This window comes from Crocuta crocuta, unplaced genomic scaffold (genome assembly GCF_008692635.1).
Source record: "Crocuta crocuta isolate KB4526 unplaced genomic scaffold, BGI_CrCroc_1.0 scaffold39, whole genome shotgun sequence".
In the NCBI taxonomy this organism is placed as follows: domain Eukaryota; kingdom Metazoa; phylum Chordata; class Mammalia; order Carnivora; family Hyaenidae; genus Crocuta; species Crocuta crocuta.
The window spans coordinates 3,639,468-3,663,824 of NW_027533334.1; the positions used below are offsets into that span (position 1 = coordinate 3,639,468).

At 45.7% G+C, this 24,357-nt stretch overlaps 1 protein-coding gene across 1 annotated transcript in view; it reads right to left on the reverse strand.

Annotated features, from left to right (window-relative positions):
• Window positions 1-1,822: 1,822 nt before the first annotated feature.
• BAALC (BAALC binder of MAP3K1 and KLF4) overlaps window positions 1,823-24,357 on the reverse strand; it is a 75,170-nt gene continuing 52,635 nt past the window's right edge. Inside the window, exons 2-3 of the mRNA XM_077748224.1 lie at window positions 20,851-21,017; window positions 1,823-3,181 (exon numbers count right to left, since the gene is read on the reverse strand). Coding sequence (XP_077604350.1) covers window positions 3,071-3,181; window positions 20,851-21,017 — 278 coding nt within the window. The 3' untranslated portion in view covers window positions 1,823-3,070. The remainder of the gene's footprint in view (window positions 3,182-20,850; window positions 21,018-24,357) is intronic.

A 24,357-nucleotide genomic window follows, 5' to 3' on the forward strand; every position in this document is an offset into this window, starting at 1 on the left:
CAGCAGAGGAGCTGATGGTTTTGTGAACCCTGCTTAGGGGAGCAAATACGGAGGGGATACATTTCCGTGGCAGGTGGGATAGCCAGTGAGTGGGGCTGGCGAGGGTCATAATCAGGGCTTGAACAGGGAATCCCGACAGGGGTGTGTTCAGGTAGCCTGGGGGGAGGGGGGAGCACCGTGGAGGCAGCAGCGGGAAAGGGTGAGGAGGGAGGCACAGTCCTCCGCCTGGGCCTGGGCAGATCAGGGAGGCCTCTGGCTGCCGTCTTCTCTCATCTTGAGGTCTTAGCTCTTCTGACAGGTGCAATTCCACTCTCTCAGCTGTGATGTCTCTCTTCTTTCTGACCTTCACTGAAAGTGCTCTCTCACGCTAGGTCAGGGTCACCCTCTCTGAGGGATAAGGAAGCCTGAGTTAGGCCCAAACTCCCCAAGGCCTCTCCAGCCCTCTCCAGGCACTGCTGTTACTGTCTGACTGGGGCTTTGCTTCCTCGCAGGCTCGGTGATGCTTCCCCTCAAAATAGCTCAGTCTTCCAGGCACTTTACACCTTGTTGCGGGCAAGGCCCACCCTACATTTGGGAAAATCCCTGGGTTTGTGGGCAGACTTCCCTCCCTTAAATCCCTTCTCCACAGTTTACTAGTTAAGTGACTATAAATACTTTCATCTGTAAACTGGAGAATAGTGTTCTCTTTATCTACTACATAAGGCTTTTTGAAGGGTTCACAGAGATCACTTATATATATATAAAACCTTTTTATCAAAGGAGAACAAGTCTAAATAGCTCTAAAGATAAATTTAAGGTTCCAGTAAAGACTCTCTGTATTGCCTGTATGTTTGAAATTGATGACTTTATTGACACAAACTTTGCAATAGAAAGTGTTAACGTTGATAGGAGAGTGGGAATCAGTTCTTGTATCATACACACGTGAAAAAGTTGCAGATGAATTTCCAGTAACGTGGTTTAACTTCTGATCACTACCTTTGTGGAATCCAGACCGTGCCAGGGAGGGGCAGATCGTATACCCCTTCATTCTGTCTCCCCCAGAGTGAGACATTGTTTCTACATAAAACAGAGACCCCCCCCCCCACCTCTCCAGTTAACACATCCCACACAAGGTGCAGCATTTCCACGAGGCACAAGCGAGGCTGTAGAGAGAAACTGGTGTCGTCCGTGGCGGACAGGGGCATGGCTGGGGAAGGAGCACCCCACACAGAAACACGTGCCCTGGGAGAACGAGCCCTTGAACTTGCAGGATCATGGCCAACTTCTGGCAGTTGGGGTCTCCTGCAGAGTAATGCCAGTGGGAACATCAGAGCCACAGGTGTTGCTTGTATTGTATTATTATTTAATATACAGAACAATGAAGTTCCTTAAAAAGTCCTTTCTCAAAGAATCAAAATGATAGAAGTTTGGGAAAACTGTAGTTTTTCATATGGTAAAAGGGCTTGTGCAGTGATTACAGAGCACCCAGAGCTGGTCTAGGAGAGAGGGCTACCCTGAATGTAAAAGTGAGAGTTCACCACACACCCTACCCCTTAGGGTCTAAGTTAGTCCCCTAGTTATGAAGTCCACTGTCAGATTCAGGACATGCAAGGGTGACTGGCTAGACTCAAATCTCTTAGCATCTGCAAGGTGCCTGGTGCAGGACTGGGAAGGAGGAAGGAAGGAGGGAAGGAAGGAAGGGAGGGAGGGAGGAATACTATTTGCTTGTGTTTGAGGAATAACAAAATTGGCAGGTAATGAGGCCAAGTTTCTAAATGTTAACCTACAACATGTCAATTCTCTGGACCATATTATATAAACACACACCATCAGGCTGCCCATCTCTGCTAAACATGGAGTTTATTGGTATCATTTGGTACAACTTTAGTCCTACCTTTGCCAGTCCAGGCATGTTAACAATCCTTTAAAATTATGCTACATTACTTTGGAGGAAGATACTTCCACCTGAACGTGTTTAAAGAAGTGTTAGATCATTTTAATCTATCAAAATATTTGTTTTTACTGCCTCTGATTTCTCACACGGTGCGCATCAGTCAATGTGACCGCACATCAACTAGGCACTGCCCTTCTAAAGCGATTCCTTCACGACAGCAAATGTCATAGTCCTCGCGCCGCATTGGAGGAACCAAAGCGAAGCCCTATGTGCCGCCAGTGTGTTCTGGATTATCTCCCTCATGTGAGCAGTGTCGACGCTTTGATTAACAATCGCAAATGACCCAACTGGAGAGAAGAAACACTCAAGAGCACAGGCAGGGAGAACTGGAACGCTCTGAAAACGCAGTGTGTGGCTGAGCCCTGCGGGCCGTCCTGGTTGGATGAGTGGACCACGGTGACCACGACGTTGTGGTACGGAGGCTGACATGGACACCAGTACGGGGGTGGGAGCGGACACTGAAGGCAGAGGAGAAACGGGTGTGACCGCATCACAGAGACCTCTCAAAACACGATGCGAGTGTTGGGGGCGGGGGGTGAGTTTGTGTGAAACCGGATCTGAATCTGTCTCGTACTGAGCTCAGGAAACCAGTGTAACAGCGGGTTTCCCTGTTCCTTGATTTCTCCTAGATCTGGGTTTACAGGTGGGCGAAAGACGGCTTTGAAGTGAACGCGGTAAGCTTTCTGACGGTGGCATTCAGAAAGAAAGAACGGATGGACAGGCTGACCGTGACAGCGCACACGGCCGTGGCCGGGGGGCTCGGAGCCCACCTGCGCATCGCTCACCCAGGAACTGCGCTCGGACTACTGGCCTCTGTGTCACAAACCTGCCTGCGGCTTCGCTCACCACTTTTACATCAGACCGTGCTGCAGGAGTTGCAAAGAGGCAAAGTGACTGCACGTTTGCAGCTATCTACCACATGTGAGCCCTGTGCCAGCACAGTTCTGGGGTGAGCAGGAGGCCGAGAAGGTCCCCGCAGCCCGGGTGGCCGCTGGCTGCCAGGTAGGACAGTCTCTCAAGGCACTCAGCAGCGTTCACCTCCAGCAAGGGCCAGCCGCTTCCTCAAGACCCCTCGATGGGCTCCAGTGTGTGGAGGGCACCGAAGATGTCCGTCTGCCCTTGCAGGTGAACGCTCTGCTAGTTAACACAGTTCTTCGTGATTCTTCGACTTCTGTCCACCTGCCGGATACTGTCTGTAACATTAATGGTGACTTCTTTTGCAGACATTCGCTTGGCATCTCTTTTAGCCTGTTAAAAAGGTTAACACCGTGTATCGAGTTAGTGGAAAATATCTGAATTTGCATTAATCTCTTGAGATTGCTACACACACACACACACACACACACACACACACACACACACACACAGGCAAGAAGAATGACCCACAAGAACACATGCACATATACTCCTTTTCAAAGGTTTCTCTGTTGAAACTCTAATGCTGACCTAGCTCAGAGCCTGGATATTGGCAAGTTCAGTAAAACCCTGTTGAATGAATGCATTAATTATCGAAGGTCCATCAAAGGGTAATGTGAGAGGTTTCACAGCCAGCTTTACTATGGCAGTGAAGGGGTTGCGCTTTGGAGCCAGACAGGCGTGTAGTTAAATAATAACTAGATAATTTCACTATAAGCAAGCTTTTTTCTTTTTTAAATATTTCCTTTTCATCATAGAGTCTTTTTTTTTTTTAAGTTTATTTACTTATTTTTGAGAGAGCGTGAGTGGAAAATGGGCAGAGAGAGGGAGAGAGAGAGAGAATCCCAAACAGGCTTTGCACTGTCACCATAGAGCCCATTCAGGGTTCGAACCCACTAAGCCGTGAGATCATGGCCTGAGCCAAAACCAAGAGTCAGATGCTTAACCAACTGAGCCACTCACGTGCCCCTGAGCAAGTTTCTTCTAACTCAACCCTCAGTTTTCTCACCTGTAAAATGGCGGATAATAACGGTATCTACCTCACAAGATTATTGTAAGGATTAAATAAGGTCATGCTTTGGGGTTCTCAGAATAATGCCGGTTGCTAAATAAACTTGACAATAAAAAAAAGATTCGGTAAGTATAATAAGTAAAAAGGAAGATAGATTATCTGCTTCTAAGTGAAGATAAGCCAATGATCAAATTCCAGAATTCATATTTAACACTATAATGCCGACTGAACTGTAGGCTCTTGTACGCTATGTGCGCCACCTCAAGAGTTAACGTTAACTAGTGGGGAGTGATTTTGTGCCCAATTTGCTCAACTGTACCCTTGAAGGGAGCGGAGGGATAGAGGTGAGAGGGATCTTGTGAGTCGTCTCCACCTCCGCAGTGGATCTGTGCTGCCCCATCCCCAGTCCTGGGAGACCTGCTGCCTAGCTACTAGGAGTGCAATCAGTAAATCATGTCCACTTGTCCCCTTCGGGTGCCTCAGCTACAGAAAGTCCCCTTACCCCGGGTCATGGTGGCCCGATGCAGGGGTATGAAGGCCTGGCCATTTTGGCGCAAAGCAGGCCATCCCTGACCGGCCACTTAGCTCCAGGGCTCCCGGTGGGGCGGGCTCAGCTGTGGCTACTGCTAGGCCTGTGTCTGGTTCACCTGTCCCTCTGCCCACTCCTGCTTCCATCCCTCCCGTCCGCAGGGGTTGACAAGGCATTTCCCCATGAGCATCCTGTATAATGTCTGCTTCCTGGAAAACACAGCCTCAGATCTGCAGAAGCATCTCCTGGGGTGAGAGCACCTCCCTGCTGGGTGTCGATGTTGATGGATGCCTGTTTTTAACACAATATGGCGCCACGAATACAAGCAACAGCTTTGTCTGTAACACGTCCAAAGAAATGATGGACTAGTGCACCGTTGGAGAAAAATTAATTGCCTGGTTCACTTACTAACAAATGATATGTAGTTTGTAACATGTCGCATAAATCCCTTGTAATAGCTGCTGGAGACGCCCCCTGCAGACTCTTTCCGCCTGGTGCGTCCATCCCCCAGATGCTGTGAGTGTTGCCTGCTAACTGCTCCCAGTAGCACCCATTTTTTAAGACTTGCTCTCATCTGATCAGAGCCACCTTTTTAAAAATTGTTATATTTATTTATTTTCCTTAGTTTATTGTCAAATTGGTTTACATGTAACACCCAGTGCTCATCCCAACAAGTGCCCTCCTCCATGCCCATCACCCCCCATTCCCTTTCTCCCACCCCCATCAGCCCTCGGTTTGTTCTCAGCATTCAAGAGTCTCTCACGGTTTGCCTCCCTTCCTCTCCCCAACTATTTTTCCCCTTCTTCTCCCGCATCATCCTAAGTTAACTTCTTCCTAATTCACCTATACGTGCAAACATGGTATCTGTCCTTCTCTACCTGACTTATTTCACTCAGCATAACACCCTCTAGTTCCATCCATGTTGCTACACAAGGCCAGGTTTCATTCTTTCTCATTGCCATGTAGTATTCCGTTGTATAGATAATCCACATATTCTTGATCCATTTGTCAGGTGATGGACATTTAGGCTGTTTCCATGATTTGGCTATTGTTGACAGTGCTGCTATGAACATGGGGTACATGTGCCCCTATGCAGCTGCACTCCTGTATCCCGTGGGTAAATTCCTAGCCGTGCTATTGCTGGGTCCTAGGGGAGTTCTAGTGTTAATTTTTTGAGGAACCTCCACACTGTTTCCCAGAGGGGCTGCACCAGCTTACATTCCCACCAGCAGTGTAGGAGGGTGCCTGTTTCTCCACATGCTTGCCAGCATCTAGAGTCTCCTGATTTGTTCATTTTAGCCACTCTTGAGTGGCGTGAGGTGGTATCTCAGTGTGGTTTTGATTTGTATTTCCCTGATGATGAGGGACGCTGAGCATTGTTTCATGTATCTGTTGGCCATCTGGATGTCCTCTCTGGAGAAGTGTCTGTTCATGTCTTCTGCCCATTTCTTCACTGGATTATTTGGTTTTTGGGTGTGGAGTTTGATGAGTTCCTTATAGATATTGGATACTAGCCCTTTATCTGATATGTCATTTGCAACTATCTTTTTCCATTCCGTCAGTTGCATATTAGTTTTATTGATTGTTTCCTTTCCTGTGCAGAAGTTTTTTACCTTGATGAGGTCCCAGTAGTTCACTTTTGCTCTTAATTCCCTTGCCTTTGGGGATGTGTCAAGTAAGAAAGTGCTGCAGTTGAAGTCAAGGAGGTTTTTTCCTGCTTTCTCTTCTAGGGTTTTGATGGTTTTCTCTCACCTTCAGGTCCTTCATCCATTTGGAGTTATTTTTGTGTATGGTGTGAGAAAGTGATCTGGTTTCATTCTTCTGCATGTTGCTGTCCAGTTCTCCCAGCTCCATCTGTTAAAGAGGCTGTCTTCTTTCCATTGGATGCTCTCCCCCGCTTTGTCAAGATTAGTTGGCCATGCATTTGTGGGTCCAATTCTGAGTTCTCTATTCTATTCCATTGGTCTATGTGTCTGTTTTTGTGCCAATACCCTACTGTCTTGATGATTACAGCTTTGTAGTCAAGGCTAAAGTCTGGGATGGTGATGCCTCCCGTTTTCATTTCCTTCTTTAATATTACTTTGGCTATTCAGGGTCTTCCGTGGTTCCTTACGAATTTTAGGATAGTTGTTCTAGTTTTGAGAAGAAAGCTGGTGCAGTTTTGATTGGGATTGCATTGAATGTGTAGATTGCTTTGGGTAGTAATGACATTTTAACAATCTTTATTCTTCCAACCCATGAGCATGGAATATTTTTCCATTTCTTTGTGTCTTCCTCGATTTCCTTCATAAGTTTTCTATAGTTCTCATCATACAGATCTTTTACATCTTTGGTTAGGCTTATTCCTAGGTATTTTATGTTTTTTTGGTGTAGTTGTGAATGGGATCAGTTTCTTGATTTCTCTTTCTGTTGCTTCATTATTGGTGTATAAAAATGCAACCGATTTCTGTATGTTGATTTTGTATCCTGCAACATTGCTGAATTCTTGTATCAGTTCTAGTAGGCTTCTGGTGGAGTCTGTCAGGTTTTCTATGTAGAATATCATGTCGTCTGCGAAGAGTGAAAGTTTGACTTCTTTGCCATTTCTGATGCTTTTATTTCCTTTTGTTGTCTGACTGCTGATGCTAGGACTTCCAGCACTATGTTAAACAACAGTGGTGAGAGTGGACATCCCTGTCGTGTTCCTGGTCTCAGGGGGAAAGCTCTCAGTTTTTCCCCATTGAGGATGATGTTAGCTGAAGGCTTCTCATAGATGGCTTTGATGGTGTTTAGGTAAGTTCCTTCTATCCCGACTTTCTTCCAGGGTCTTTATTAAGAAAGGATGCTGTATCTTGTCAAATGCTTTTTCTGCATCTATTGACAGGATCATACGGTTTTAATCTTTTCTTTTGTTAATGTTATGCATCACTTGGACTGATTTTCAAACATTGAACGAGCCTTGTAACCCAGGAATGAATCCCACTTTTTCATGGTGGATAATTCTTTTTATGTGCTGTTGGATTCGATTTGCAAGTTTCTTGTGGAGGATTTTTGCATCTGTATTCATCAAGGATCTTGGCCTGTAGTTCTCTTTTTTTGCTGGGTCTCTGTCTGGCTTGGGAATCAAAGTGATGCTGGCTTCATAAAATGAGTCCGGAAGTTTTCCTTCTATTTCTATTTTTTGGAATAGCTTGAGAAGAATGTGTATTAATTCTGTTTTAAATGCCTGGTAGAATTCCCCAGGGAAGCCATCTGGCCAAGGATTCTTATTTGTTGGGAGATTTTTGATAACTGATTCGATTTCCTCACTAGTTATGGGTCTGTTCTGATTTTCTGTCTCTTCCCGTGTTTAGTGAGTGTGTGTTTAGGAATTTGTCCATTTCTTCTAAGTTGTCTAGTTTGTTCTTCTAGTTGTCCAGTTTCATAGTATTCTCTGATAATTGCTTGTATTTCTGAGGATTTGGTTGTAATAAGTCCTTTTTCACTCATGATTTTGTCTACTTGACTGCTCTCTCTTTTCTTTTTGAGAAGCCTGGCTAGAGGTTTGTCAATTTTGTTTATTTTTTCAAAAAACCAACTCTTGGTTTCGTTGATCTGTTCAACTGTGTTTTTGGATTCTACATTGTGTATTTCTGCCCTGATTTTTATTATTTCTCTTCTCCTACTGGGTTTTGGGTGCTCTTGTTGCTCTCCTTCTAGTTCCTTTAGGTGAGCTGTTAGATTTTGTACTTGTGCTTTTTCTAATTTCTTTAAATAGGCCTGGAGTGCAATGTACTTTCCTCTTAGGACTACCTTTGCCACATCCCATAGAGTTTGGATTGTTGTATTTTCATTTTCATTTGTTTCCATATATTTTAAAATTTCTTCTCTAATTGCCTGATTGGCCCATTTGTTCTTTAGTAGGATGTTCTTTTTTATTTTTTTAGCTGCCCAAGATATCACTTTATTTTTTTTTATTTTTTTAATTTTTAAATTTTATTTATTTTTTATTTTTATTTTTTTACAAATAGTTTATTGTCAAGTTGGTTTCCATATAACACCCAGTGCNTTTAGCCACTCTGACTGGCATGAGGTGGTATCTCAGTATGGTTTTGATTTGTATTTCCTAGTAGGGTGTTCTTTAACCTCCATGTTTTTGGAAGGTTTTCCCGACTTCTTCCTGTGACTGATTTCAAGTTTCATAGCATTGTGATCTGAAAGTGTGCACGGTATGATATTAATTCTTTTATATTTATTTAGGGCTGCTTTATGTCCCAATATGTGATCTATCTTGGAGAATGTGCCATGCGCACTTGAGAAGAAAGTGAATTCCATGGCATCAGGATGTAGAGTTCTAAACATATCTGTCAGATCCATCTTGTCCAATGTGTCATTCAGGTCCATTGTTTCTTTAGTGATTTTCTGTCTAGTTGATCTATCCATTGCTGTAAGTGGAGTATTAAAGTCCCCTGCTNTCTCTCTTTGTCCTTATATTTTGCCAGTTTCACTATGATATGTCATGCAGAAGATCGATTCAAGTTACGTCTGAGGGGAGTTCTCTGTGCCTCCTGACATTCAATGTCTACTTCCCTCCTCAGGTTGGGGAAGTTCTCTGCTATAATTTGTTCCCGGACTCTGTCAGCACCTTTCCCTCTCTCTTCCTCTTCTGGGATTCCTATGATATGGATATTGTTCCATTTGATTGTATCGCTGAGCTCTTGAACTCTCCTGGATCAGTTTATCTCTCTTTTTCTCAGCTTCCTCTTTTTTATAATTGTGTCTTCTAAATCACTCATTCTCCTTTCTGCCTCTTCAATCCACGATTGGACACCTCCATTTTATTATGTATCTCATTTATGGCATTTTTTAAATTCACAACTACTTTTAAGCTCCATAGTCTTTGTAGCAATAGTTTCTCTGATGTCTTCCATGCTTTTTTTCCAAGCCCAGCGATTAATTTTATGACTATTGTTCTAAATTCTTGTTCAGTTATGTTGCTTATATCTTTTTTTTAGCAGTTCTTTAGCTGACATTTCTTCCTGGAATTTCTTTGGAGGAAAGTTCTTCTGTTTCATCATTTTGGTTAACTTTCTATCTTTTGTTAATTTTAAAAGCTTGTTATGCACTCTGCCCCTGCAGGTGCTGCTGTATTAGGGCGGGCTCTTTGAGTGTCCAGGGCCTGTCCATTCAGGAAGTGTTCTTTTAATGGTGTCTCTTGTTGAGACTTTGGTTATTTTGTTTCCCTACTCGTAGTGGTATTTGGGAATCTCCACCATGTGTACTTCGGCTTGTTTCTTTAGGTAGCTTTTCCTTCCCAGTGTATTCTGTCTCTTTATCTTCCCAAACTCCTGTGGCTCAGTGTCCTATGACTTTAGGCCTTCTCTGTTCGAGAGATGGGTGCAAACGAAATGCACGGAGCTCCCTACTTCTCCGCCATCTTGTCCCCGTCCTGATCAGAGGAACCTTGCTCAGAAATGCCACAGAGGTCACCACTAATTCCTGGAGATAGCCCAAAGCCAATGTCTGATTGTTGGGGATACAAAAGGCTGGCCCTGTTGCCTCAAGGGGATATCAATCCATGATGTCTTCATGCTCCAGCGCCCCTGTGGGATCAGACTCTCTGTGGGATTCAGCAGAGCTCACAGATTTGCTGAACTGGGCCCTCTGCCCCATTCCATTTCCTTTAGTACCATATACATTATTCTTTTTTTTCTTTCTTGGTGTTTATTTATTTTGAGAGAGGTGGGGAGGGGTAGACAGAGAGGGAGAGAGAATCCCAAGCAGGCTACGTGCTGTCAGTGCAGAGCCTAACATGGGCTCCATCTCATGAAACGTGAGGTCATGACCTAAGCTGAAATCAAGAATTGGACGCTTAACCACAGAGCCACCCAGATGCCCTGAGAGTCCTCTTTCAATCAATTGCTTGCACAAGAATCCTCATCGTAGGCTCTGCTTCTAGGGAATTTGACCGAAGTATACTTACTGAGTGATTTGAGGGGTATTTAAGGGATGATATTGACGATATGCAATTTGAGTCTTACCCATTGATTTCATGAGCTAGGATTTCATTGTTTTCCTCTTCATGTTCCCAGTGCCTATTACGATCTGCGAAAGATCTCATTTTAGGTTTAGTTGAATTAGTTGAATTAGTGGATGAATGAATGAATGAGCACACTGCACTTGTCAATGTCCCCTTCCTTTTCCAACCAGAAGTCAATGCTGTTTAAGGATTCAGTCTTACACTCAGCTCTTCCAAGCCAGAACTGGTGCCAGAGCTAGCACTGACTAGGATGGGTTTATTTTTCCCTAAAAGCAGAGAACTCATCAAGTCCCACCACCAGTTTGGTTTTTCCTAAAGAAAAGTGTGGCAATTATGAGGCTGATGCCCTCAGATTTCCATTTCGGGTGTAACTTCATACAAGCTTTGAGGACTAGGGTGCGGAATAGAGACACAGAGGCTGTATTTGAAATGAGCCAAGGTGACAGCAGCATTCCTCTCAAACTGGTGGGCAGTAAGAGAGCTTTCCAGAATGGAAACGTAAACTTTCCAAATGGCGTAACTGCTTTTCTTTAGAGTTGCTGGCAAGATTCACAAAAGGTTAGTAAAGATTATACACAGCAAATGCTCTGCTCTATATTTCAGTCTGCTTTTCTAAGCTTAAAACTAGAAGCAAAAATTTAATAGTTGCATGATTCTTAAGTTCCTAGCCTGTTCAAGTAGAGAGTAAAAGGCTATACAATAGTCATTCCCAGAACAGCCAGAGCACATGTATGGTTTTAATCTCAAGCACAATGGGGCAATTTCTTATTTTTCTTTTTGCAATTTCTTTTCTGTTTAATGTTTATTTATCTTTGAGAGAGAGCAAGGAAAGGGCGGGGGGGGGGGGCGGGGAACAGAGGATCCAAAGCAGGATCTGCAAAGCGGGCTCTGTGCTGACAGCGGCGAGCCCAATGTGGGACTCGAACCCACAAACCGTGAGATCATATCCCGAGCCAAAGTCGGCTCTTCAACCGACTGAGACACCCAGGTGCCCCTTCCTTTTGTAATTTCTTAAATCTGTATGTCCGAGGAAGCCTGCCCTATGGGTGGTGTTCAGAGAGCAAGCTTTGGGGCCAGACAGACCTGGACTTAGGGCAAGGCTTTGTCACCACTTAGCTGTCACAAAACATGTTGCTTTAACCTCTGAGTCTCAGTGCCCTTACCTGAAAAATCAGGAGATAATACCTGATTCTCTGTGAGGCTTTTGGGGAGAATTAAGCATGTCACTTAGCATTAATAGAGTAACCAACTTCTTCTGGGTTGACCCAAATTGACCCATTTTATTTTATGTTATTTTACTTTATTTTATTTTTTAAATGTTTTATTTATTTCTAGGAGAGAGAGAGAGAGAGAGAGAGAGACAGCATGAGCAGGGGAGGGTCAGAGAGAGAGGGAGTCACAGACTGAAACAGGCTCCAGGCTCCGAGCTGGCAGTCAGCACAGAGCCCGACGTGGGGCTCGAACCCACGAACCGCGAGATCATGACCTAAGCGAAAGTCGGACGCTTAACCGACTAAGCCACCCAGGTCCCCCTAAATTGACCCATTTTAAAACGGGAAGTCCTACATTCTGGGAGCCTGCTCGGGGCCCTGCAAACCAGAACCATCAGCTGCCCCAGTTAGATGTAACATTAATTCTGTTTGCAAAATGATGATGTTGAACATTCTAAATTTAAATGGAAAGCCTTCTTCTTCTACCTAAACTTTGGCTGTTGCTACTACTATGTCCAAACAACAAGGATGATAACTCTGCAAGGTGTGCATAAAAGACACCGGAGTTCTGGACTCCAGTGATGGGTACAGGTTCTACGCCATGAACAAGTCCCCTTTCAATCAGTTACACTGTATCAATTCTACCAAATTAAACATTAGAACACAGGGCATTCTCTTGGAAGTGTTTTATAAAACAGAAGCTTTCAATCCAGAGGCATCAGCAGAAAGGCGCCCACCCCTTTCACGGCAGCACAGACCTTCAGGAGGTCGGTGGTTGCTGTAATCTAGTTACAAGTCGGAAATCTCAGATTTCAAGCCCAGAGGAGAGGGAGAAAAGATGAGACAGAGGACTGTAATGCCAGATTATTTTCTCTAGAAGCCCTGAGGAGCTGCTTTGCCCTCCTACAAAAGAAGGGCTATATGGATACGTGGAACAATTGTCCCCTTTATTCCTCAGAACCTCTGACACTTTAGGGGCACCTGGTTGGCTCAGTCGGTGAAGTGCCAGACTTCGGCTCAGGTCATGATCTCATGGTTCGTGGGTTTAAGCCCCGCGTCGGGCTCTGTGCTGACGGCTCAGAGCCTGCAGCCTGCTTCAGATTCTGTGTCTCCTTCTCTCTGACTCTCCCCTGCTCATTCTCTGTCTCTGTCTCTCTCAAAAATAAACAAACATTAAAAAAAGAACCTCTGACATTTTGTACTATACATATTTTCCTCTCTGATGTGGTTCTCAGCCAGCCATACCCTTCTTATTTAACATCCCACTCTCTTTATTTAACTAAGAAAACATGTCCCAATTGCAATTACTGGCTTAAAAAAATCTTCTGGCTCCCAGAGCAGTGAAGAGAGAAACCTATTTGGCACCTTTCTTCTTCTGTGGCTGTCTGCTAATTCAGTCCTTGCTCCACTTCTAAAATCCTTGTTTTGTGAGTTTTGTCACCACCGACTCTTGTTAATGGGCCACCTCTTATTTCTCACTCAGTTTTACCGCTTTCCTGGTCTTCCTTCTGCCTCATTTTAATTTCTGCAGGTGTAGAACTCCGTGGATCATGGATTTTAGTCCTCCTGATACTGCCTCTTTAATTAAAAGTAATTTATTGGCTGCCATTTCTCAAGGGTAACCAAAGCCTTCCCAGCAGCCTCACATCCAGATGGGCTGTTTCTCTGGGGGCTTAGAGGTCAATGACGCAGCTCATTCCCCGTGGCAGCGGGAGCTGTGTGGCTGTCCCGTGGAGGCCTGGACTTGGGGGTGTGGCTGAGTCCACTCAGCCTTCTCTCATCTTCCCCTCAAATGGGAATACACGTGCTCTCAACTTTCCTTTGACTCCACAGGTATATTTATCCCCAACACGGCATCATATGGACCGCTCCACATTTCCTCACGCACAATAAAGAGAAGCAAGGCTTACGGAGATTATGATTTATCAGACAGCAATTTTTCGGTATAAGTGTATTTTTTTTTATTTATGAAAGATGTACATAATTCTGGTAAAAGAAATTCAAAGAGTAGAGAAGGGCACAATGAAAAGTAACACTGCTCCCACACTCTGGCCATGTTTGCACCTTCCCCAGGGGTAACCACAGCTAATGATTTCTCACGGAACGTTTCGGAGCTTTTCTAAGCATATATGAGCTGCGGGCCTTCCTATTCTCTCTCCCAGTGTTCTTTACTCCCCTCCTGGCCTTCAACCATGGCTTGCATTACATATTTGCTGGTCTACTTGTGTATTTTCTATATCTTCATCAGATTATAAACTTCAAGAAAATAGGGACCCAATCTGTCGTGTTCGCCATGGGATCCCCAGAATACAATTTAGTGCGTAACACAGAATAGACACCCAATAAATAACCTGACGAACACAGTATGAAAAGAAACCTTCAGAAAGAAAGAGAAAACAATTCCTGGGAACAGCACTTGTTTGCACTGCCCTGCCCTAGAACTTTCCTACAGTGTTTGCATTATGCTCACAATTGATCATTTCTTGCGCCATCCCTGAGAGACGGCCAGAAATAGCATTGTGGTCCCTTTCCTGATGAGGCAGCAGAAGTCACTTAAGGCAACATAAGTTGCCCAAGGCCAATGTCAATATAGGGGGTGTGTTGAACTAAAGATGGCAGTCTTGGGTCCCACATCCAGCCTTTCACCGCTCTGCCAAAGATTATTCTGGATTCTCCACCGTTTTGTTTTTGGTGATGAGAATGGAGAGCATGGGGTTTGGAGGCAGATAGACCCGAGTTTGAAATCCGACACAGACAAATGACTCCTTCCTGTGCCATGTTGGCCGAGTACCTACCCGTTCTGAGCCCGTTTTCCCTAGAGGGAAATGCAGCTGCTTCCCCCTAGGTGAGGGGTAGGTTGGTGCCCTATGTGGTGTGTAAGGGTCATTGTAGACACTCTGAAAATATCAGCTCCCTCTTCTCCTTCCCAAAAGTTTGAAGATCAAGCCTTGTCAGCTGCTACTCAAGACATTTTTCTTCTTTTCAGTCAAGCTCCATTAAAGGGAGACAGACAATAACATCTAGCTGTTCCGAAATTCTGGGATTTTATTTGCTGCTGCTTCAAGGCATTAATTTGAGGTCATCAGGCAACTGTTTTTTAAGTTTATTTATACTTGAGAGACAGAGAGAGAGAGAGAAAGAGAGAGAGAGAGAGAGAGAGGATCCTAAGTAGGCTCCACACTGTCAGCACAGAGCTCAACATGGGGCTCAAATTTACAAACTGTGAGATCATGACCTGAGCTGAAACCAAGCCAGATGCTCACCAACTGAGCCACACAGGCGCTCCCATCAGGAAACAACTGATCTCAGCAACTCCACCGGGGGCCAGGATGCTAGCCTCCAAATGCGGGGGTCAGATCACCCCACAGGCAAAAAACTCTCCAGAAGTCCCCAAGCCTGGAGCAAATCCTGTGCAGACCACAGCCCCACACAAGGTTCTCACTTAGGGGATTTTATCCATCAGGTAGTGAGTGCTAAATGGAGTGTTGCTTTCCGACTTGAACCTCAGGTAGATCACACACTAGGAAAGCAGCAATAGGTGCTTGAGAGAAAGCACAGGACCCCACAGAACAGTCATCAATCACATGATGGGGGTGCTGGAGGGGGGCTGGGTAGGAGTGGTACCGTGGGAAACCTTTCTAATCCTCGTGAATACTAAGCCAATCCCATCTAGTCAACATGTACTTAGGAAGCACATACTAGGTGCAGAGCCCTGAAGCAGGCCCAGGGGCAAGGGACTAAAGAATATATTAGAGGGTCTTCTAATTGAATTGGTTTCTCTACAGACCCTTAGATGAATAGTCAGTCTTGTAATTCCTCACCTATATAAGGTAGCAGCCAGTATATGGATGCATATATAGAGGTAGTGGAAGTCACTACACACACACACACACACACACCCTCCACATCCCTTTACTGCTAAATTGTCTCCTTTACCCAGGCTCGAACTAGAATGTGCATCGAAGTGGCCTTCTGACAGGTCTCCCTCTCTGGTTTTCCTCAGTGGTTTCTTTTGTCCCCGCCTTCCTTTTGATGACATGTTTTTGTTTTCCTAAGAGAAACTCCTATTTACTTTCCAAACTCTTCTCCTATATCTCATATTACCACCACCCAGGAGAGATTCTGGGCTTGTCCCACCCTCCTTTCCGGATCAGGCCTTCCTCTCTGGCCACGGCCATTTCTGTGAGGCCTCACCCATCGTCCCTGGACTGGACGGAACCTTGACACTAGTCAGACACTGGGTGTGGGGGGAGGGGGAGCAGAAGGAGAGAGCTCCTTAGCTGAGAACCAGACATCAGCCAAGTTCTTCAGCACAGTCTGGTGGCCGCTTCACCAAGAACAATAAAGCAACTCAAAATGACTCAGTTTCTGAAGACTCGAAGGCTCAATGGGAGGCCAGCCACACAGTCACGCTTTATCTGCTCAGAGCAGATCCTCATACATGTTTCGACCTTAGCCAAATACTTGAAGAGGTGGTTCAGGGGGAGCAAAAGAGGGATCCTAAGCCTGAGAAATTGGCACATTCAAGAGCAAAGCTTTGGAGGCAGCGCAGACTTCCTGAACAATCAATTAGCAGCTAAGAACTTCCTCGGGTGTTCTTGCTGAGCTCAGGGAAGGAGCTGGGGGAAGGAGGCCCAGTCAATGATTACTAAGGTGCTGAGGTGTCACAAAGGCCCCAAGGGACTGGGGGAAGTCAAGGTGCAGTAGAGAAAGAGAAAGTGCTCTCTACGGAGACTGTTCTCATTCGCGAAAGATCGTTTTTGTCACATCTTTTTTGCTAGTTGTCACCTGTTAACACCAGGCACAAGACAGGGGCCAGAAGGAACTGAAATAAGGAAGCTAAGGCTTGTTTGATGGGACAGAAGTGGAGTGCGGCCCAGAACACGAGATGCTGTTGCTCACAGCAATTAGCACCACTCGCTGTCCCCGTCACTCTTCGGGAAGCAATCTGAACCTCTGGGTGGCATCTGTGTGAACCATAGGGGTTGCCCTCCCCTCCTAGTGGTCTTTTATTTCCTTGAAATAAATAGCACTATTTCAAATTGATAAAGCTGTTGTTCATTTATTTTATATTGTCTGACACCCCAGCCTCACCCCATTAAAACTGGCAGCTACTTTGGAGTAAAGGGCATGTGTGCCTTTTCCACTCCCGGACCCTTGGCATAAGAACAACACCTGGCACATAGATGCAACTCAGTGGAAGAACATTACAAGAACGAATTCAAAGAATGCTTTTAGGAACTGACATTTTCCAGGGCCACCAAAGATTGCTTTTAACACTCAAACCTGTTTTGTAAATCTGAATGGGGACACTGCAGTACGCAGGTGCATAAAGATGCACACTTCATGCACAGGTTCCTCTGGAGAAAGAAAGTTTTAAAGAGTGCCCAAAGTCCATTATCCAGGTGGCCTGATGATAAACAGGGGGACGCCGTGAAATGGTAATACGTCATCCTGGGCGGGTAGAGAAAGATGGAAGAGGCGAGTGGATACTGCCTGAGTAGGATGCTGAAAACGCAGGAAGCTTTAGCCCAGAGTATAGACCAGCTAGGAAGAGATAGAATGCCGAAGGGCACAGAGGGTTTAGGAAGAAACGATTATCATTGAGCAGATTCACAGCTGAGAGCTGTGTTGGTATGAGACATCTCTGCGGACAGAAACTTCAACCAGAGGTAAACATGTCTTGTAAACTCACACTGTAGATAGAAAAGCTTTGCCACGGCTTTCGAGGAACTCGAGATGTTTGGTGGCTGGTGAGGTCTTGGGACACAGAGGCCACTGATACACTCAGCAATTGTCCTAACACGCAGAACCGAAGCCGTCTGCTCCCTGATCTTACTTGGGAAGTAGTTACAACATAGCCATTGCTCACTGCATTGTGAAAACAAGCCCCGCAGATGGCTTATCCGGGAGTGCCACTTGTGCTGGTCAGGTGTGTGTATAGGTCCTCACTCCCTCCCCCAGGGCGGAATCCACCGTGTGTGTGTGTGTGTGTGTGTGTGTGTGTGTGTGTGTGTGTGTATGTGTGTGGTGGGGACTGCTTCCCTTGGCTATTTCTGAGTCTCTTTTCTCATCTGTAAACTGGAGATAATATCAACATTTTAGAGCCATTGTGAGGATTGAGTGAGATAATATAACAAAGTGCTTAGTATCCTATACCTGCCTGCAAGGTTGTTATCACAGGCCTAAGGAAGACTGAGCACAACTTAATGGCTTTAAGTTCTTATGTTCCATAACTGGAATTTACCCACTGCTGGTTAGCATGCAAAATGGTATAACCACTTTGGAAAACTAGTTGTCAGTATCTATAAAAGTATAATATATCCCCATCTTATGAGCCAGCAACTCTATTCCTAAGTATATACCAAAAAGAAAGGAATGTCCATCAAAAGGCCGGCACAAAAATGTTAATAGCTGTGTTGTTCACAATAGCTCCAAACCGGAAACAACTTTAATGTCCTTCAAGTAGAATGGTCACATTTACAGACCAAAATAGACATAACAATGAAAATGAAGAAATCTTTGCAACTCACAATACCATAGATGACACTCACTAGCATTGTACTGAGCAAAAGAAGGCAGACCCAAAAGAGCACGTACCATATGATTCCATTTATAAAAGTCTAAAACATAAATAAAACTGGTCTATAATGCCAGATGTCAGAAGAGTGGTTAGGTTGCAGGGGTGGACAGTGACTGGCACATCCCAGTCACCATGGTGAGGGGCGCGAGGGAGATTTCTGGGGTAATGATAATGTTCTATGCTTTCATACGGATGATGGTACCTGGGTGTGTCATCTGAAAAAAACTCATTGCCCTTAGGACCGACATGGGTGTTTTCCTGATGTACTGTTATGTGTGGTAGATAGCATTACTGCCCTCAATCCTTTGCTGTCTCTCCCCTGGGGACAATGTATACTTCCTTGCCCTATGGATGTTGGGCTTAACCATGTGACCTGTCTGGGCCAATAGGAGATTAGGTGGCATGATATGAGCAGAGACAGGAAAAGTGTTCCAGAAGTTTGGTTTTGCCCTCTCGGTTTTCTACCATAGTCATGAGAAGATACACCTCAGAGAGCTGCTGTGTTTTGGGCCTGATTCCCAAAATAATATACATGGAAGAGATTAAGCTACACTTGGAGCCTGGAGTGAGGCCTAGCCATTCAAGTGGCAGCTGACTGCAAGAGGGGAAAAAAAGATTGTTGTTTGAAGCTACTGGACACTGGTGTGCTTGGAGTGCAGCATTACTGTGGCCGTAGCTGACTGATACCTTCTTCTTCAATAGCATCTCTATGCTCCATCTCTGTAATAGTCACCTGTTTCGATTTAAAGTCCCTGGCACCCACCTCCAGCACTTCTAGCAACTATGTCGTAAGTCAAATGAACTGTTTCCTTTTCTGTGGATTAGTGGTGACGCTTATTCTAAGATGCTCTTGGAAGAATTTAAGGCACCAGCAGACCCAAAAGCACTTGGCAAATTGCAGAGCACAATTTTAAGATGATGAAGTATGGAGCCAGGAACCAAGTGTTTGTGGATGACCCCACACACCAGGCAAAGCTGCTCCCTGCCGACCATGACCCGTCTGGACTCAAAGGGTGACAGCACATGTGTCGGGAGGAAGGCAGGGAGTGAAAGTCAAGGCCTGCACTAGAGTAGTCACTGAGCTTCTGAGCACAGTTCTGTGGGGCCTACCCTTGGGAGAGACAATGGTTATAAGGTCTCGAGAAGGCCAGCTCAGAGAGGGCGCCTGGGTGGCTCAGTTGGTTAAGCGTCTGACTTGATTTCAGCTCAGGTCATGAGTTCACGGTTCGCAAGATCTGAGCCTCACGTGGGGCTCTGTGCTGACAGTGTGGAGGCTGCTTGGGATTCTCCTCTCTCTCTCTCTTTCTGCCCCCTCACACTTGCACGCGCCATCTCTCTCTCTCTCAAAATAAACTTTAAAAAAATTGCTATTAGAAGGCCAGCTCATGCACAGGCCAAGCAGGCGATATAGGACCGCAGGAAGGTCAACCTCAAGTCCACCTCCCCCACCCATGTCTTTCTACAGTGTCTGAAGAGCCAGCACCGGTGTTCCATTTCACCAGGTTGCGGTGCTGTGTCCCTACGCACCCCTTGCTGATCCTTGCTGCCTTCCTTATGGCACTTCCCAGTTTACGAAGAGCAGTCCCTGCTGTTCTCTCATTTTGGAATGATTTCTGGTGTGTGGCTAAGGAACCTGAGACTCTGAGAGATTAAGTGGGTCCTGCCAGGCCACTTAGTTAATGAGCATCAGAGCTGAATTTGCAACGGGTTTTCTAACCAAGGGTTAAAGAGGCAACTCACTCATGGGAGCAAGACTTCTATTGATAGAGAACGGGCTGCAGCCTCAGAAAACAGGCGGCACTGGCCCCACTGGCCCGAGGCCCAGGACCAGTACATTTTGACAGGGGACGTGGGGGAGGAGGTGGGGCTTGCACAGTCAGCATCAGGTGAGCAGCGACTCTGCAGAGGATGGGGCGTGGGGATGAGGAAGGGGTGGAGGAGGAAGGGAGGAAGGGGAGGAGGCCCCCCACCTCCTCCAACCCACTCCCCCACCCCGGAGGCTGTGGGGGGCCTTTTAAGGGCATTCTTTCCCCGGGGAGTAGGCAGGGCCAACTGGAGGAGCGCGTCCCAGCAAGACCTCTGGGTGAAAGGGAAGAATGCAAAGGATGCCCGCTGGCTCCGGGTGCCACAGCCAGAAACTAGTAGTCTGACGGTGATGCTGCCGCCACATTCTGCAATGACAGCCCCCCTGGGGGACGCTCCCACCGCCTGCCCGGAGAAAGGGTGTGCCGTAAAACGTCCGGCTCACCTCCCACCACACCGGTCTTCTCTCTCCTTCCCGGTCAGCCCTGAGCCCTGCAACCACGCAGCCGAAGCCTGGTTCTGGTAACCAGCACAGCCCCCGGTGCCAGGACGGTGAGAGCCGCGGTGAAAAGGAGATCCCTGAACAAAGATGTATTTAAACAAACACACGTTTTCCCCTTCAGAGTGCAGATAGCAAGGGCCCATTTCCCCTGATTCATAAAAACATAGCAAACCTCAAGGCAGGGGTTGGGGTGGGGTGGGGTCCTGCCATTTTCTTTGCAACAACCTCCACACGGGGGGCATGGAGAATTTCCACTGCTGTCCCTGCCTCTTCCCCGGGTGCCATCTCGGTGTGCGTAGCCCAGTACCGAAGCAAGCTTCTCCCCTGGCTCCAGTCCCACGTGGGTTCTGTGGCTGTCACCTACCTCCGTGGTACGAAGGCCATTCTGTTTCTGGGTCAGAGGGCCTGAGGTGAGGCTCTGGGGATTCGAGCACTGGGTCCCACAGCTCATCTTCTTCTCCGGATTGGATATTCCACCTGGGGCTGTAGATCGGGGCACGCCATTGGAGGACGGTCCATCTTCCAGCACACCTTGGGGAGGGAAGTGAAGGATGACATGTGACAGTTGCCATAAACAATCCCCAAGAGTGTGTGGAAAAAACCCACAAAGAAAATAAGTCACCAGAATCCCAGCATGCAGCACTACCCTTTTCTAAAAGAATATGTGTGTGTGTGTTTTAACAAAAATGAGACTTTAAAATAATTTTGTAAACTGAAATGTTTATGTAACAATACGTCAATGACATTTTTCCATTCAATTAAATATTCTGCCATAGTAGTTTTCACACTTAGACTGCCATCGTGTAGATGTGTTATCTATCTATCTATCTATTTATTTATTTATTTATTTTAAGGAAGTTTTATGCCCAACATGGGACTTGAACTCATGATCCCAAGATCAAGAGTCGGACGATCAACCAACTGAGCCAGCCGGGCGCCCCTGTGTCACCACTTATTCAGTCCCCCCCAGTTTGGTTGTTTTCACAATAAATGTTACTGTGTTTGAAATTCCTTGGGGTTAAAGCTTTATTCTTAATTCCTTCCTTAATATTAATTCCTACAAGGGGAATTACTGGTTGTACAGAGTTTTTATACTCAAGTCCATCTCAAGATCTTGGACTGAGCATGTGTTTCTTCCATGACAAATGGCAAGCAATGATAGAATGAGGTTAACTACACTGGAAAGCAAGAGGGCGACACCAAGGAATTCATGGATGATGAGTATCTGATGGAAAAGAGAAAAGGGGGCCCAGGAAGCACGAGGGAGGGAGAGCTACCAGGTGGGAGACTAGAAGCCAGCAGAGGCTCTGCAATAGCCACACGAAGGCCAAGGGCCTGAGGCCAGGCAGCAATGACGCAGCGGGCTGTGAGGCGGGATATTGTGATATGATAAGAAATACATATTTGGTCTTTTGCCTCAGTTCCTGGCATTGAGCTCCTAAAGCCCTGGTCATCTCCTGAGTGACGGGGGGCAGGGAGAGCATCTTCTGTTACCACACTGGGTCTTTGCTCCAGTTCACGACACAGAGCTCCTCCATCCCTTGGAATTGTGCGAGTGATAGAAGATAGGGGCGCCATCTGTTCTAATGAAGCAACTGAATGATAGCCTCAGGTTAGGGGCTGCTTGCCAGAAAGAGCTAATCTTGACTAGGAGCTCCGAACTCCAAGTGGAAACAGCCTACCAAACACTTGGCAAGACAAATACAAAGAAAACTCAACCTAGACAGAGCTTAGTGAAATTTCAAACACCATTATTAACAAGAAAAAGCTTCAGAAGTGGGGGGGAAAATGAAACAACAGTGAGATCAACATTACGTTTTTTTCCCCCTGAAGCTTATTTATTTATTTTGGGAGGGGAGGGGCAGAGAAAGAGGGAGAGGAAGAATCCCAAGCAGGCTCCACTATCAGTGCAGAGCCTGATGTGGGGCTTGAACCCCCAAACAGCGAGATTATGACCCAAGTTGAAAATCAAGTTGGATGCTTAACCAACTGAGCCATCCAGGTGTCCCAACATTAGACTTATTATCAACAACTAGTGGATGTAAGAAAATATGGAACAGTGTCCTCAAGATTTCAAAGGATTTGCACATTTTAAAGTCTTTTGTGATACACTGCCAGATTTACCTCTATGAATTTTTATTCAATTACCCTATTGCCCTCTGCCAATAGTATATGAAATAGCAATATTCCCCAAACCCTCACAAAACACTGAATAGTTTCCTTTTTGTTTTTCATCTTTGCTAACTTAAGAGGCAAAATAAAGTATCTCATTGCATTTACATTTTTCTTTTTTAATTTATTTTTTTAATTAATATCCAAGTTAGTTAGCATGTAGTGCAACAATGACCTCAGGAGTAGATTCCTTAGGGCCCCTTACCCATTTAGCCCATCCCCCCTCCCACAACCCCTCCAGTAACCCTCTGTTTGTTCTCCATATTTAAGAGTCTGATATCTTTTGTCTACCCCCCCCAGTTTTATATAATTTTTGCTTCCCTTCCCTTATGTTCATCTGTTTTGTATCTTAAAGTCCTCATATGAGTGAAGTCATATGATATCTGTCTTTCTCTAACTAATTTCGCTTAGCACAATACCCTCTAGTTCCATCCACGTAGTTCCAAATGGCAAGATTTCATTCATTTTGATTGCCGAGTAACACATCTTCTTTATCCATTCATCCGTCGATGGACATTTGGGCTCTTTCGCTTGGATTTAGACTTTTTGATTTACTAGAGATACCATATTATTTATGTGCCTATTGGCTAACTGTGTGGATTTCTTTAAATTGTCAAGTCATTTGCCTTTATTTTGGGGAGTTAGCCTGGCTTTGCTTTTAATCAAACTTAAGGAAAACAAACAAAATCCTTTCCTAGAATGTGGAGAAAATGTTTGCCAAGAGGAATGCATCAGAAGCACAGTATATTTGATATACAAAGGGGGTAGGGGGATTGGTTGACTAGGCAGAGCTGACAAGGCCACAGTCCCCACACATCTGAGGAAGCAGTGATCCAAACAACACACAGTACATCCACACATCACCTAGTTGCTCTACAAATGCTAAGAGGCCCTCAACTGTGGCCACCGGATAGAAACCAGAATTCAAAACATTGAAAGTCACCATAGAAAATGGCTGGTCTAGAGTTTCCTAATTGGTAGAACGAGGGGCTGTAGAATGAGGGGCACTATGGATGTGTTCCGGATGTGCGGAGAAACAGATTCTTGCCCCAAATCTTTGTGGCCCCTTCCTCCATCAGCTGGCAGCCTACCTCCCTTTTCACACCCCCTTCCATCCTACACCAAAAGGGCCTCAGATGCGTGTGTACGGACACCCCAGCACACATATTCAATCTCCATCTCTACTGATCCCAGTGAACGGCTGCCCCTTGGCCCAGGGGAGGGCCAACCTGGAGAATGAAATCAGGAGAAGAGGCCCAGGAAAACCCGGAAGCAGGCTTGGTGTGATTTGGGCTGGTAATTCCAGAGTCTCTGCACCCATAGAACAGTCTAGAACAGAGCTTCTCAGTGTGATCCAGGAACCAAACTGTTGTTACTTGCCTGCTGTGGCTTAAATATATACACTGAATGCAAGCATTTAGAAAAATTCTATTGCTGGAACATCCGACGGTGAACTGGTGTAACTGAACTTCTCTGACTTAATAGTGGATAGACCAGTTCCAGGGCTGTCGGATTCACACAGTGAGTCCCAAGTGGTGTGAGCTGTGCATTAGTCATGCACAGCAAGGCCACATATTTGTTTGTGTTGGACTGGGGGATAAAACAACCAGTGCTGAAGAAGGGCTGCGGACTTGGCAGGTGGGTCCCCTTGGCTCCCAGATAACTTGCCCTGTTATCTAGGGAAGAGTGGGGCCCCGTG